Source organism: Barbatula barbatula (assembly GCF_947034865.1).
Source record: "Barbatula barbatula genome assembly, chromosome: 1".
Lineage (NCBI taxonomy): Eukaryota > Metazoa > Chordata > Actinopteri > Cypriniformes > Nemacheilidae > Barbatula > Barbatula barbatula.
In genome coordinates this window covers 9,504,990-9,518,553 of record NC_136766.1, presented here as the reverse complement: position 1 = coordinate 9,518,553, position 13,564 = coordinate 9,504,990, and the positions used below count along the sequence as shown (strand labels likewise).

At 41.6% G+C, this 13,564-nt stretch overlaps 1 protein-coding gene across 1 annotated transcript in view; it reads right to left on the bottom strand.

Moving 5' to 3' along the window:
* The window catches only part of pcdh7b (protocadherin 7b), a 109,446-nt gene extending 104,115 nt beyond the window's left edge, over nucleotides 1-5,331 (bottom strand). The window contains 1 exon segment of the mRNA XM_079470134.1: nucleotides 1,460-5,331. Within this exon segment, the coding sequence (XP_079326260.1) occupies nucleotides 1,460-4,537 (3,078 nt within the window). The 5' untranslated portion in view covers nucleotides 4,538-5,331.
* Between the last annotated feature and the right edge of the window lie 8,233 nt (nucleotides 5,332-13,564).

Genomic DNA, 13,564 nt, shown 5'->3' with positions numbered 1-13,564 from the left:
GCTGTTCAAGGGGGCAGAAGAGAGAGAGAGGAGGAGAGATGAAAGGTAGAAAATAAGCTATGCGAGGAGCCTGAATTTGAAGAAACACTGATAGGGGAAGAGAGTGATACAGTTTGAGGTCTCCTAGTGTTTTATTGGTATTGGCATCTTATTTCATTTTCCTTAAATGTTAGCAATTATTTTTGTATAATTATTTTGTATCATTTTCCATATGAACATTATTTTGCACTTTTTGTGTTGCTGCACTTGTGGTACTGGATTTATAAATGCAAAGCCAAATAAAAAATACAGTTTTTGTTAAGCAAAAAAGAGAAAGAGTATATAAATGGTTTAATCAGAGAGATGTAATCTCAAAGTAATGAAGGTGTGTGTCTGAGAGAGAGAGAGAGAGAGAGAGAGAGAGAGAGAGAGAGGAGGGGGCTATCTTGCGGCATGTGTTTAAAGGGCATTGTTCTGGAATGCAAGGGACGGCACTACTTACACCATGTTAGATAGGAATCAATAATGCATTAACCACCTTAGAAAACACATGAAACGACAGGGCAAGTGTTCTTTTCCTGGCAAATCTGGACAATGAAAGGACTGACTTCATTTTGTATTAACCTCAGCTAGTAACCAAGCGCTCTTTAGGCCAGGAGACAATAATGATACGGATTGATTATTTCACGCATGTGCCCTGAAAATTTAAAAGCCGTTCCATGCCTACCGTAACAAAGGGCATTTTAAGCTTTAAATAATGGCCTACGCAAACAGGAGAGTTAAAGCTGTATGGGGTAAAAAATAAAGATAAGACAGTGTGAGATAAGAGAGAATGAGTGATCTGGCCAGTTTTCACTGCTAGATAGGTCCAGACACAGGAATGTTAAATACGACCTCCTGCCCAGATGTTCCCAGTCTGTCCGGCAAAGCAAATTTAAACATGACACCGCAACTAACATTCCACCTTTTTCAATCTTTCCCCCTTTCTGCTTCGTCTCACTCCATCTCACCCCGTCCTCCCATGTTTTGATAAAGAGCTTGGGTCAATCTCCAGCTGCAAGCCTACTGCTGAGATGGAATAGCTGTGAACCCGAGCCACGTGTGATCCCATTGGATCTTTAGACACACATACAGTCAAAGGTCATTCACATTAACACCCACATCTGTCCAGCAACTACGCTCTAAAAGACGTGCCAACGTGTCCGCAGCGTGGCTTCTGCACCTCAGGTGGTCTGGCGAATGAGATATGCCTGACCGAAAATGCCTTTGTTTCGCTTTTAGGGTTACATCTAAATGACACTCTAAAATAAAACAGGTCGATACAGGGATGCAGTGGCATCAGGTAAAAATGTACAATACATTAAAATACAACATTCCAGCATGATAATACTTCTAGTAGGCTGAACAATGTTGGTGAATAAATGTTGTTGATAAAGCTTGAATATTCAAATATGATTTAATAGTAAGATATGTCACTTACTTGTTTGTTGTACTTGTTGATGGTTTGGCTACTGTACTCAGAACAGTGGTCTGATCCGATGGATATGTTATCTCCAGTGCCCACAAATGTGTTAGCCGGTGGCAAGTCCTGAACGGCTTGATGCTTTTTCCCCGCCGTGGGTGACTGTGGGTGCAGCTGAACAGTGGGCAGAGGTGAGCTGGATTTGTAATGCCGGGCCAGATCAGGGCTCCCGGGGCCGCCGTTGACCGACCTGTAGAGCCCCATTCCTGGACTGTCTGAGAGTTTCTCATTAACGCCGTCGTAGCGCTGGCCATTCGGCTTAGATGCTTCAACTGTGACAATGCTGCTGTATAGAGGTTGTTTTGACTTTTTCTTATTCTTGTCTTTCTTGGGTTTCTTTCCTTTGTCATGTTGCTGAGGTGTGAAAAAGTCCTCATGGTCTTTCTTTCCTGCCTCATAGCCGTTCTTGTTCTTGGGTCTGCAGTAGCGGGCCAGAACTACCACAAGGATAATAAGTATGACTGTCATGATGCCCGACACCACACCGATGGCGATGCTCAGGCGTTGCTTTCCTAAATCATAGTTGGGGTCACCGGCGATGTCGGCATTGAGTGGCGTGCCAAGGCTTCTGGCGATCTGCCCCTCCACGATGGTCGAGTTGGAGAGCGTTTCATTGACATAGATGTGCACCAGTGTGGTGGTGCTTTGTGATGGAACTCCGCTGTCATTTACTTGCACGACCAGACGGTGCAGGCCAAAATGTTTCTGTTCTAGTTTGCCAACTAATGAGATCACGCCAGTTGCCGCATCAATTTCGAACAACTTAAATGGATTGCCGCCTACTATGCTGTAGCTAAGGTCAGCATTGACTCCTGTGTCAGTATCGGTTGCCGAGACAGTCCTGACCACCGTTCTCACATTGCTAGAAGGGGGGAGAAGCGTATAGGAGTTATTCATAGGAAAAGTAACAGTGGGAGGATTATCGTTTTCATCCATCACAAAAAGAGACACAGTGGCCGTAGCAGACTGGGGCGGATCACCTCCATCAACAGCTTTGACACGGAACGAATATGTGGTTTTCTGCTCCCGGTCAAACGCCATGGTGGAGTAAATGGTGCCTGTATTGTTGTCAATGGAGAAAATATCCTCTTCTTCCTCAATGTGAAGACTCATGTCTGCATTTTGCCCTTTATCAGAATCCATGACCGTTACCATGCCAACGGGACTGTTGGGTTGCAGGTTTTCCTTTACATAGAAAGTGAAGACGTCCTGCATGAACTTTGGTTCATTGTCATTTTTATCCGCCACAAGGACGACCACGGTGGCTGAGCCCTGCAGAACAGGCATGCCCTTGTCTTTGCCGATAACTTTGAACTCGTACCTCTCCGTCTGTTCCCTGTCAAGTATGGTGTTGACACGGATGTCACCAGTGTCGGCATCAATGGAAAATATTCCACTCACAGAGGAGTCTAGGGAGTATGAGATCTCTGCGTTCTTGCCGCTGTCTGCATCTAAGGCCACGACTGTGACCACACGCTCACCAGGCGCATTGTTCTCGGGAAAGGAAACTTCCACTGTGCTTTTGCTAAAAACTGGTGGATTGTCGTTCATGTCCCCCACTTTCACTATTAGTGAATTGTTGCTAGAGAGACTAGGGCTCCCGGAGTCAACGGCAACAATGACCACATTATACTCCTGCACTGCTTCATAATCAAGAGGTGCTGACGTATGGAGAAAGTACTTCTTTTTATTCATTTCACCCTCGACTTCACTAGCTGGTTTGAGCTGAAAGGGAACATCACCCACTACGGTGCACGTCACTATACCATTCTGTCCTTTATCTCGGTCAGAGACCTGGACCAGAGCAATGGGGGTGTCAACAATCACGTCCTCTGCCACATTCGCCACACCGTCTTTAACATAAATGCGTCCTATTTTTCTTATGTCTATGTTAGGAACGTTGTCATTTTCATCTTTTATGTTAATGACCACCGTCGCCTTGTCAGTCTTAGGGGGCTGACCACGGTCACGTGCCATGACCGTAAAGCGGAGCTGGCTCACATCTTCACGGTCGATTCGATGCAAAACGCTGAGCCAGCCAGTGCTCTCGTCCAGCCGCAGCAACCGTCTCACCGACTCTGTGGCTGCCCCGAAAACGTATTCAATCTGTCCATTGACCCCAACATCAGTATCGCCCGCTTTGAGCTGGAGAATGGGTGCACCTGGGGAGCTGTTTTCTGGCAGGTCTGCCTCATAGACGCTTTTCTCAAAACGAGGGGTGTTATCATTAACATCTGTGATCATTACTCTAAGAATGGCTTGTGAGGAGCGTGGGGGGTCGCCCCCGTCTCTTACGCGCAAAGTCAGCTCATAAGAGTCGCGCTGCTCTCTATCCAGAGCGCCTTTGATAATAAGCTGCGGCTGCTTCTCGCCGTCTGTGGTGTCAGCAACTTGAAGTTCAAACACGCTGCTTCGGCTCGCGCCCTCGTCAAATCTCCGCTTGCCGGCGTGAGTGTCAACACCTGTGCCTGAAGTACCGATTCGTCTGACATCGCCGTTGTCCTGAATTAACTCGTATCGCTCTATTCCGTTCCTACCGAAATCTCTGTCGGTGGCCGTGGGCAGGAGATAAAGTGTGCCAATCGGTCTGTTCTCCTCCACTGACAGAGGGAGAACAGGAGAGGGAAAGGACGGCGTGTTGTCGTTTATATCTAAAATAATCACTTTCCCTTCAAAGAGATCAACCCAGCTTTGCGCGGGTCCGATCACGGACACTTCAAAATCTATAAAACACTCGTTCTCATCAAAAATCATCTGACACTGCGGCAGCTTCTCGCGGTCTATCCGCCGCTCGTTCGTGCTCAGGTCACCGGTCATGTTGTCGATTTTAAAGAATTCGGAGCCGGACTCGAGGGTAAAAGTCACATCCATACCGGCAGTTATGCCGAGGTCCGCGGCTACATTGCCGACACGGATGTCGGCAGGACCCTCTTCAGCCAGGCGGTACCGGAGCACTTGCTTGGCTGCGGGCTGACTCAGCAGCTGCAAAATAAGAAAGCAGTAGCTTAAACAGTCCACAAGTCCTGTAGTCCTCATTCTTCCTCTCGGGTCTTTTTAAGCTAAATTAATTTCGTTGAACAGTTTTTAGTTTGCTAACAAATAAACCCTTCTTGCTTGGGTTAAATCGCCTGTTTCTCGGTGCATGTATTTTCACGACCGGAAAGCTCTTTGTGGTGGGCAAACCAAAGTCAGGAACAGCGCATATATCTCGTCGTTTTCCGTCTAAGGTTCCGCTTTTTCCATCTGGCCGTCCTTCAAAAACGTACACGACATTAAAAAATGTCCTTTTCTCTCACGGGATTCATTAAATGTTTAGCTTGAAATCAACATGCCAGAAATGACTTGCTGGGACTACTCCGTCTTTGGCACGACTTGACATCGCCGAAAGTCTTTTCATTAAAAGCAGCAAAGCCAGATATTCAATCCATTGCGAAATCAACGAAACGCGTTTTAATCCAGCTTTCCCAGATCCCAACTCTCTCTCCCACAGATGATATCGCACCGCACGAAACAAAAACTAAAAATGCCGAACTTCTTCGCTCGTTGTTCCGCGGGTATAAACCATAAATGATGTGTCCTCTCCGCGTGCCTTGTCGGTACACAGAAGCGCACGGATTTCTCCAGTCCACTCAACGTCTAATAGTTCTCTCACTTGCATTGGAGAGTGGGAAAAAATCTCCGCAGTGCCACGGTGCCGTTAAATGTTAAAGTAAAACACCGGACTAAACGAAAAGGAGTTATAATCCCGGCACAGATGCTGGGAATGGTCATTAAAATTCCAGTCCCTCTGCCCAGCGCGCGCCTCTCACCTGCAGCAGAAGCGCGTGTCTATCTGCGGCACTCTGCGCGCGAGTCTCTCTCGCTATCTCTCTCTCTCTCCACCCCTTTCGTGCTGCGCTCCCTGTGCGACAAACAAAGCTCAACTTGATCGCTTAGTTTTAGTGCTTGAGGGTCTACTCTTGTTTTTTCCACGTTGATTGCTAAATATGATTTAAATTGTTTAATGTCCTTAAATAACCATTTGGCGACCGATCCGTTTGGAGACGCGGAGTATACCGTATAGCTCGAGGGGGTTATTATTTCAGTAGCCCAGATACAGTTTTTAAAGCTAAAATCATGATAGCATATTCATTTCTTAGTGGCTTTTATTTATTCGTGGTAGCGTTCAAATGGGTCATTTATTTGCTTAATAACGGTAACGTGTCTGCATATGAGCACCACCATCCGAAATAAAGCATCGATGTCAAAATCTACAATACATTTGCTAGGATCGAGGTGTCATTATGCGGTCGAATAAAACATGTACAATCTTTTTTTCCCCTGTTTACACTCCTCCTTGGTTCGCGCTTCCCAACAGTAGTCCATTCATTATTCAATCCAAAAATCGTCTCGGTTTCGGTGCCCCTTGTGGCTTTCCCGGTCGGTAAGAATATAAATGCGTGTGGTGAGATGTTTTCCTCGCACGAGTAAGTATGCGGTGTAGGTACTCCTCTACTACTTCACACTCACGGTGCTCCATCTGTTATGGGCTTTTTGCGCAGAAAAGGCACCACGGACAGCGACGCTCGGTTGACTCACTGGTGTAAAGAAGTGAGTGCGGTGACTCTCCTCCGTGACCAGAAGTCTGATGGAGACCACTAGATGCACATTGTACATTCCCCAGATATTCAGCGGTTTTAGGTAGTATCCTCACACCTTCGTTTAGTCTCGCAACACATTTAAGACGCAATGAATTTGAACAGTAACTTATTCGAGGCATGTATCCTTATGTGCTCACTTTACTTTCAAACGTGGAGGGGCTGTTTTTTATAGCACGGGTGTAAGTGTGCGGTTTTTGCCCAGCTAAATTGTGACTGAGAGGGCTGAGCTGACTCTACCCCTTGTGTGCAATGAGGGTATGCGAGTTTGAGCTATCTCGCCTGCATGAAGGAAGCCCCCCGCTAGTCGTAATGCGAGCCAATTGTCGCTACACAGCGCCCTCTGTCGTCGTCTCTAATTACAGACAAGTTGGCTATTGCAGTCTGTATATGTTGGATTGGATGTGTGTAGCATGTACAGAGCGGGATTCACCGCATATATATGCGTGGATTATAGTTTTTATCTTCTCCCTTTCAATGTGCGAGGGAAATTCGGGCACCATTTTCACTCCTATTCCCTGCAGTCCGTTTCTCATTTAAAAGTACCGTCACTCATTAGGGCGTTAATGACATTTGAAATGAGTGCTTTCAAAAGCCACTAGAGGGTGTTACCCTTTTTAGTGTGGAGCCAGTGCACGGGAGTGAAGAGGTCAACTTTTTAATATAAAGTCATTTATTTGGGATCCTCTCTGGTGGGTGTTTCAGGTTAAAATAGGCTTGGGTTACAACTGATATGAAATCATTCACAATATTAGTATATGTTTTAGCTTATTAAAAACTGAAAACATGCAAAGCAACAACAAATACATTGAGAAACCATTTCAAATCAGTATAAGTTATATTATGATAGCAATACGCCTACAGCCAAACTAAAATGACAGAAGTATTCAGCATGCAATAAGTTAAGATATAATAAGATGTAATACTTGGAGTTAGTCAAAGTTTACAGAAAATGAATATGTCATCATTTACTCTCCCTCTTGTCGTCTCAAACCTGACCTCTGACCGCAAAACACAAAAGAAGATATTTTGAAGAATGTTGTTAACTGGCACCCATTCACTTGCATTAGTTTTGTGTCCATATGCAATAAAAGTGAATGGGCTGCAATGCTGAAACCTTGGACCCTTTTATTAGTTATATTTTTGATTATGCAAACTCTTCTTCTGTTGCCGGTCAATCTGATCATTAAGATGTCATTATGATCATTATGTGATCGTGACTTGATTTTTATTCAATTATAGAGTACAGACATGCGCACTTTTTGTACATAATTTATACTTGTAGTGTCTTGATTTTTTATTTAAATATGTACAAAGGTGATGACTTTCATGCGTTAATGTTTTCAAGACGCAATTACTTATTGTTTTAAATTATTTTTTGGGGGGGATTGGGGTAGTGTGGGGGAATTATGTTTCTTTTCTTCTGTATGTCCATGCTTTAATTGTTATGAAAGTAAAATAAACAGATTGACAGAGTTTTCATTTTTGGCTGAACCATACATTTAAATATAGTTTTCAATACGTTACTTTTTAAAGCAACTTTTCCTTGTATTCAAGTGACTCAAATATTTCCAATTAGGCCAAATAGATAGGTGCATCAGCTGCTAAACTTTCGCAAACTTTTAGAATAGGTTGAAGCAATCTGTCTAAAATCGAATTTGCTAAACACAAGCAAATTTAAGTTTTTTATGTACGGGGGCTGCAAGTCAATCTGACAAGCACAGACATTTTACGGGGTAGTGATGGATAATTAATTCAGCCTTAAAAATTGCAGGAGAATTGAATCAGCGCCTCTGCAAACAAACCTCTTCCTAAATCCGCAGTCACACTTGACTATTCTCTCCATTGACTTCCATTCATACGCTTGAATGCGACAGACCAGATACGCAAGCCCGACTAACGATATTTTGCATTTCGCAGCCAAGTTCAAGTTTGGTGAACTCTGACCTGCTAATTCGCGTCACATCAGTATGTGAGACCAATAGAAGATCAAAATGTCAAAGCGTTACCTCTCTGTACAGAAATGTGAAAAATGGAGGAATCGCTCCGCCCATTTTCGTATCACCCTCCGAACGATCTTCAAATACTCAAAGTCAAGTCTGACCAAGGCTTAAGGCTTGATTTTTCTGCTCAGTCATATAATAGTAAATCAATATCAGGCCATGTATACACAATAGAATTAATGATGAAAAATGTTAAGACTTCTTTCATTAAATAATAAAAACACTGTTGAGGTTTAAACGGTCAATATGTCGAAAATCGGCCCAGAAAAAAAACCTATGAGCCAGAACCAAAAGTACAATACAACTAAGAATACAACATTAAAAATGTAAGAAAACTAAAAGAAAGGCTAATTTCGGCTGGTGAATTTACCTGTACGTTCTAGAAAAATACTCTCTTCAGTTGGAATCATGGGATATCTATGTGGAAGCTGTGAGAAAAGGAAGAATTCAACTCTTTTAAATAACAAATAAATCATATCTAATTATGTCTCAGGTAATTACAGTAAAGCATAAATACCGAACCTAGAAACAGAATCATATCAGAAACAGAATCGTATCTGTGTATGATGGATAATAAAGTGCCAAATCTGAAAGTGAGAGCGAGAGTGAGAACATATCACAAGAATAACTCTGTTTCCACACATTACATTGCAGAGGTGCTGCTGAAAGGTGTCACTGCGACTTTTACAAATGTGATGGAAACTGTTCCGGGAAAGTTTATCTTCTCCTCCTGAAGACTAAAGAGCTGATCTAGAGTGACACAGGTGGAAGCATGTGATTCCAGCCATGTATTCTGGTTGATTAATGTTTTCACAATGCACGCAGAGGGGAACAAAACCGCAATGAGAGCAGACATAATTTCCATAATCGCTCGACAACTTGTCATCAGCATCTTTGTAACAACTATTCAAGCGTTTCTTCTAGACTATTCAAAGTTCAACAAAAGAAAAAGGCAGCCAAAAAGGAAAAGCATTTGCTTCACATCATCGCTTTGGTGAGGCAGATACCATCTTGTGGTCACTTCAAAATGGTCTCATCTTTAAACAACTAAATTGGAAATTAATTAGTTAAGCATCGTTACACATGAAAGCATCATTCTTATCTTGGATCTGTCATGTGCTGTGCCGAGCAACCAAAACAATCCTCCCAGCAACAAACACACCCATACTCTTTTGGATAGTTCTCCTTTTGTTGACTGCAGTTTTGGGAGGAGAATGTGTGGGCAGTAACTTACACCTGCTGCTAACTTGGACTTGGTATTAATGGCAATACCGTCTTATTCTCTGCAGGCCATCAAAAGGAAACTACTAAAACTACCACTGTGCTTTTGTTTGCCAAAGAGGTGATACTTCTGACCAGCTCTGTGGGACAGCTGAGTGGGTGTGAAGTAGCTGGACTAGTTATCGGTCTATATAAAACAGCTGTATGACCCTTTATCTGTGTGAAAGACAAGGAACTGTTTTTAACCCTGAGAATGACATAATTTTAGCCTTTATTCTGTTAGTGCTTAGTAAGGTGCGCTACAGCTGAACAATATCTGGACTCTACAGGGCATAGTACTATACCAATTTGACTTAAGCATGATGTGCTGGATTAATATAACATTGTGTTAACATCTAATAAACATCTAAAGTCTTAAAAACAGATTATAAAAACCATTAGAGAAATACATATAAATAAGCATTATTGCTCATTATTGTGACAAACAACTGACAAAAATCCAAAAGGGAAACACAAAGTTTGTCTGATAATCAGGTTAGTCCCAGTAAAGGAATAGAGAGATTTAAACGCCAGCCATACATACAGTACACGCTGTTCTTCCACGGTACAATTGAAATTACAGAAAATATAGCTTTATGGAAATGTTCATTAATCTAACTGATGTCTTTTGTGCAGAAGATCTCAACATGGCCGAACACAAATGATGTGTATGATTTGTTCTTTGGCACTGACTCATGTGAGTGCTTTGTTCACTGATTTGTAAAACACATTGCTCATCTGAATGACTCAGTCATTGGAGTAATTTGTGTCATGTCAGCTGATACTGTATGTCATGGTTTAGTCACACAAAGCAATGTATGAAACGAAACTATCCCTGCTGTTTAACTAATTTGTTTTACTTGTGTTTCTGTCTAGGTTGCATTGCATAAACAGGGCCTTCTAAATGTGCAAATGCTTATGAAATCTCATCACGAATTTAAAATAAAAGAAAAGAAAATATTTGTATGTGTGTGTGTTTAAGTTATGCAAGTAAAACTGAATTACATTCAGCTCCAGTTTGACTGATTCAAAGTTTTACTATTAAGTAAATATGGCACAGATATGGATTTCATACAAGAATCTTATTCATAATGAGAGGCATGACTAGTCACATGAAGTGTGATGTAGAGCGGGTGGGTGAGAATGAATATGAGGGAGGGGGTGAGCGATAGAAAGAATGTGTGAGAGAGAATGAGAGTGCGTACGAACGAGAGGGTGGCTTAAAGAACATCAATGTGTCAAAGTCACACAATCACCAGCACGGCACGGGTAAAACTATAAGACTTGTGGGAAGTTCACAGCAGCAAGTGTATTTCTGATGCTCTGAGCAGAAAACTAAGAAAGAAAGATTTGACATGCGCATTGTTCAGTTGCCAGCAAGTTATCAGTTAACCATCAGGAAATCACTGTTGTAAAATCGCTTAAAGTTGTTTAAAGAAATTCAATAATAACAGCTTTTTAAATGTGTCATAATTATGATATGAATTTTCCAGCATGTCAAAGTTAAACATCGCCACTGCGTGAGATAAAATGACTAGCTGCTTTAAATTGACTGAGAATAATATAAAAAAATTACTACCGGTACATTCCCCAACTGTTAACTTCATTGAATAAGAATTGAAAATATACCTAAATGTTCGAAAGGTTCTGAAAACAGAGCCAAGTCAATAATCTTTGATAAATATTTCAAGCAACCTTCAATTTAGCCTATTGAAACTTAAGAAGAGTTATGCTCCAAGATGAACAGAAGTTTCAGCGTTTAGCTAGCAAAGCACTTTATAAAGGTCAGGAAAAACTGTGCTGTAGGGGTCTATACATACATTTTCAGGTATTATACCAGAGGGTCAGTGAGGTGCAAAAACTAGGCCTATCCCTTTAGAGAGTGTCAGAAGGCTGGTGAGATAAACATACAAAAGTTTCAGCCTTCCAGCTTACTGGAAAGGCCTTTATAAAGGTCAAAACAAATACTTTAAGCCTCCATTTATATATGCATTTCAGTAAACTTGAAAGAGAGTAATGCGCAGAAATATCCAAGGATCAGAAATCTTAAGGGAGTGTAAGAGGACTATTCAACCCAACACATTAGAGTTTTTTTATTGTATTACAGCATTAAACAAACTAAGGAAAAATATCATCACTACAAATGGATGGGTCTCTGAGGGTTAAATTGTTCTTCAACGCACAAAACGAACAAACATAATTTCCTAAACTATCTCAGTATGGTGGTAATCAGTTTTCTATCCCTCAGCCTCTGTTTGCAGGTGTTTTGGCTGCCTTTGTGACCTCAACTGTCAGATTATCCTGATGTAGTCATACTTCTTAGTACTTATCACTATTCTTGACAACTGCTTCCCTGGTGTATCTTTTTTCTAGTTCCCATCAATCAGTGCTGGTGATCTAGCCATGCCTGATGTGCAGTTCAGACTAGACACATGCATCTCATTAACAGAAGCATGTGTCTAGTTTGAACTGCACATCAGTGTCATCTAAAAGGGTCTGTACTGGGAGCTGATTTCATATTCTGGTCTTCTACACTAACTGAAGATATACATGCATGCTACTACTGTATACAATACAAACAATTCAAACTAACCCGTGGTCATATAAAGCCATCATCAACCATTTCTAAGATGTCACATGCATTACAATATCAAGTTAGACCCAAGAGATAAAATATTATCCAATTAACTTCTATCATACTACATTTACATTTACATTTAGTCATTTAGCAGACGCTTTTTTTTCAAAGCGACTTACAGATGAGGAAACATTGAAAGCAATTATAACAACATAGGCAACAAAATATATGTGCATCAAACTAGTCCATTAAAGCCTAGCACAGCATAAAAAGCTAAGAATAGTAAGGTTAGTAAGGTTTTTTTTATAAAGAAGGAAAGGGAAGAGAATTAGGAAAAATCAATCAGCGACGTGTTGACGGAAGAGATGCGTTTTTAGGCGTTTTTTAAAGATGGCAACCGAGTCTGCTGATCTTATAGCAGCTGGTAGATCATTCCACCAATGTGGAACAGATCCAGAGAAGGTACGGGAGAGTGACTTTTTTCCTTTTTGGGATGGTACCACTAGTCGTTGTTCCTTTGCAGACCGCAGTGAGCTGGCAGGAACATAGATCTGCATTAGCGAGTGGAGATACGATGGTGCAGAGCCGGTGTTGGTCTTGTAGGCCAGGAGCATAGCTTTGAACTTTATGCGGGCGGCAACAGGGAGCCAGTGTAACCTGATGAAGAGCGGAGTTACATGCGCTCTCTTCGGTTCATTGAAGACCACTCTTGCCGCCGCATTCTGGATCATCTGGAGAGGTTTGATTGTGCAAGCAGGAAGTCCAGCCAGAAGCGCATTTCAATAATCCAGTTTGGACAGGACAAGAGCCTGGACTAGGACTTGCGTAGAGTGCTCTGATAGGAAAGGTCTAATTTTCCTAATGTTGTAGAGGATGAATACTAGTAATACAACATCAGTGGATTTACAACCACAACCAAAACAATCGCTAAAAAACAATCGCAAAAACTTTGTGCTCAGCAGAAGAAATTAACTAAAATACATCTGGCATGGTATGAAGGTAAGTACATTTTTAGTTTAGTGTGAATTCTTTTTTTCATTCAATTTACAGTATATATAGGACTTGACTAAACTATAGGTTTTTTTATGAGTGGTTTTTCTCTTCATGGGAGTGTTCATGGCCATGAGGACAATACAAAAACATCTGCCAATTTCAAATGTGAAGTCATGCTCTCCCTGGATATTCACCAATTCCTTGAGAGGATGTCATCTTTCATTATCAACGTCTTAAAACATGCTCCTGTTTATCATTGTCCTCCGTAACCATTTTTAACCCCCAATCTCTCCTGGGAGTCAATATGACCCCAATCAAGTTTTCCTTATTCAGAAAATTTGTTCCCTTCATCTCAGTGGAATAAGCTTTTGTGACTTTTCTACATTTCCTATCTATATTCAAATGAAAAAATGGGCTTAAAATGGTTGTTTTAAAGGTGTGTATTTTTTTACTAATCGGGTATTTGTGGTCAATATGACCCCAGTTGAAAATGAATGGCAAATGCGATTTTTTTTGTTATTTGTAAAATATTCAATGAATCCAGCATAAATCTGAAAATGTACACACAGGCCTGGTACTAGAGCACATATGC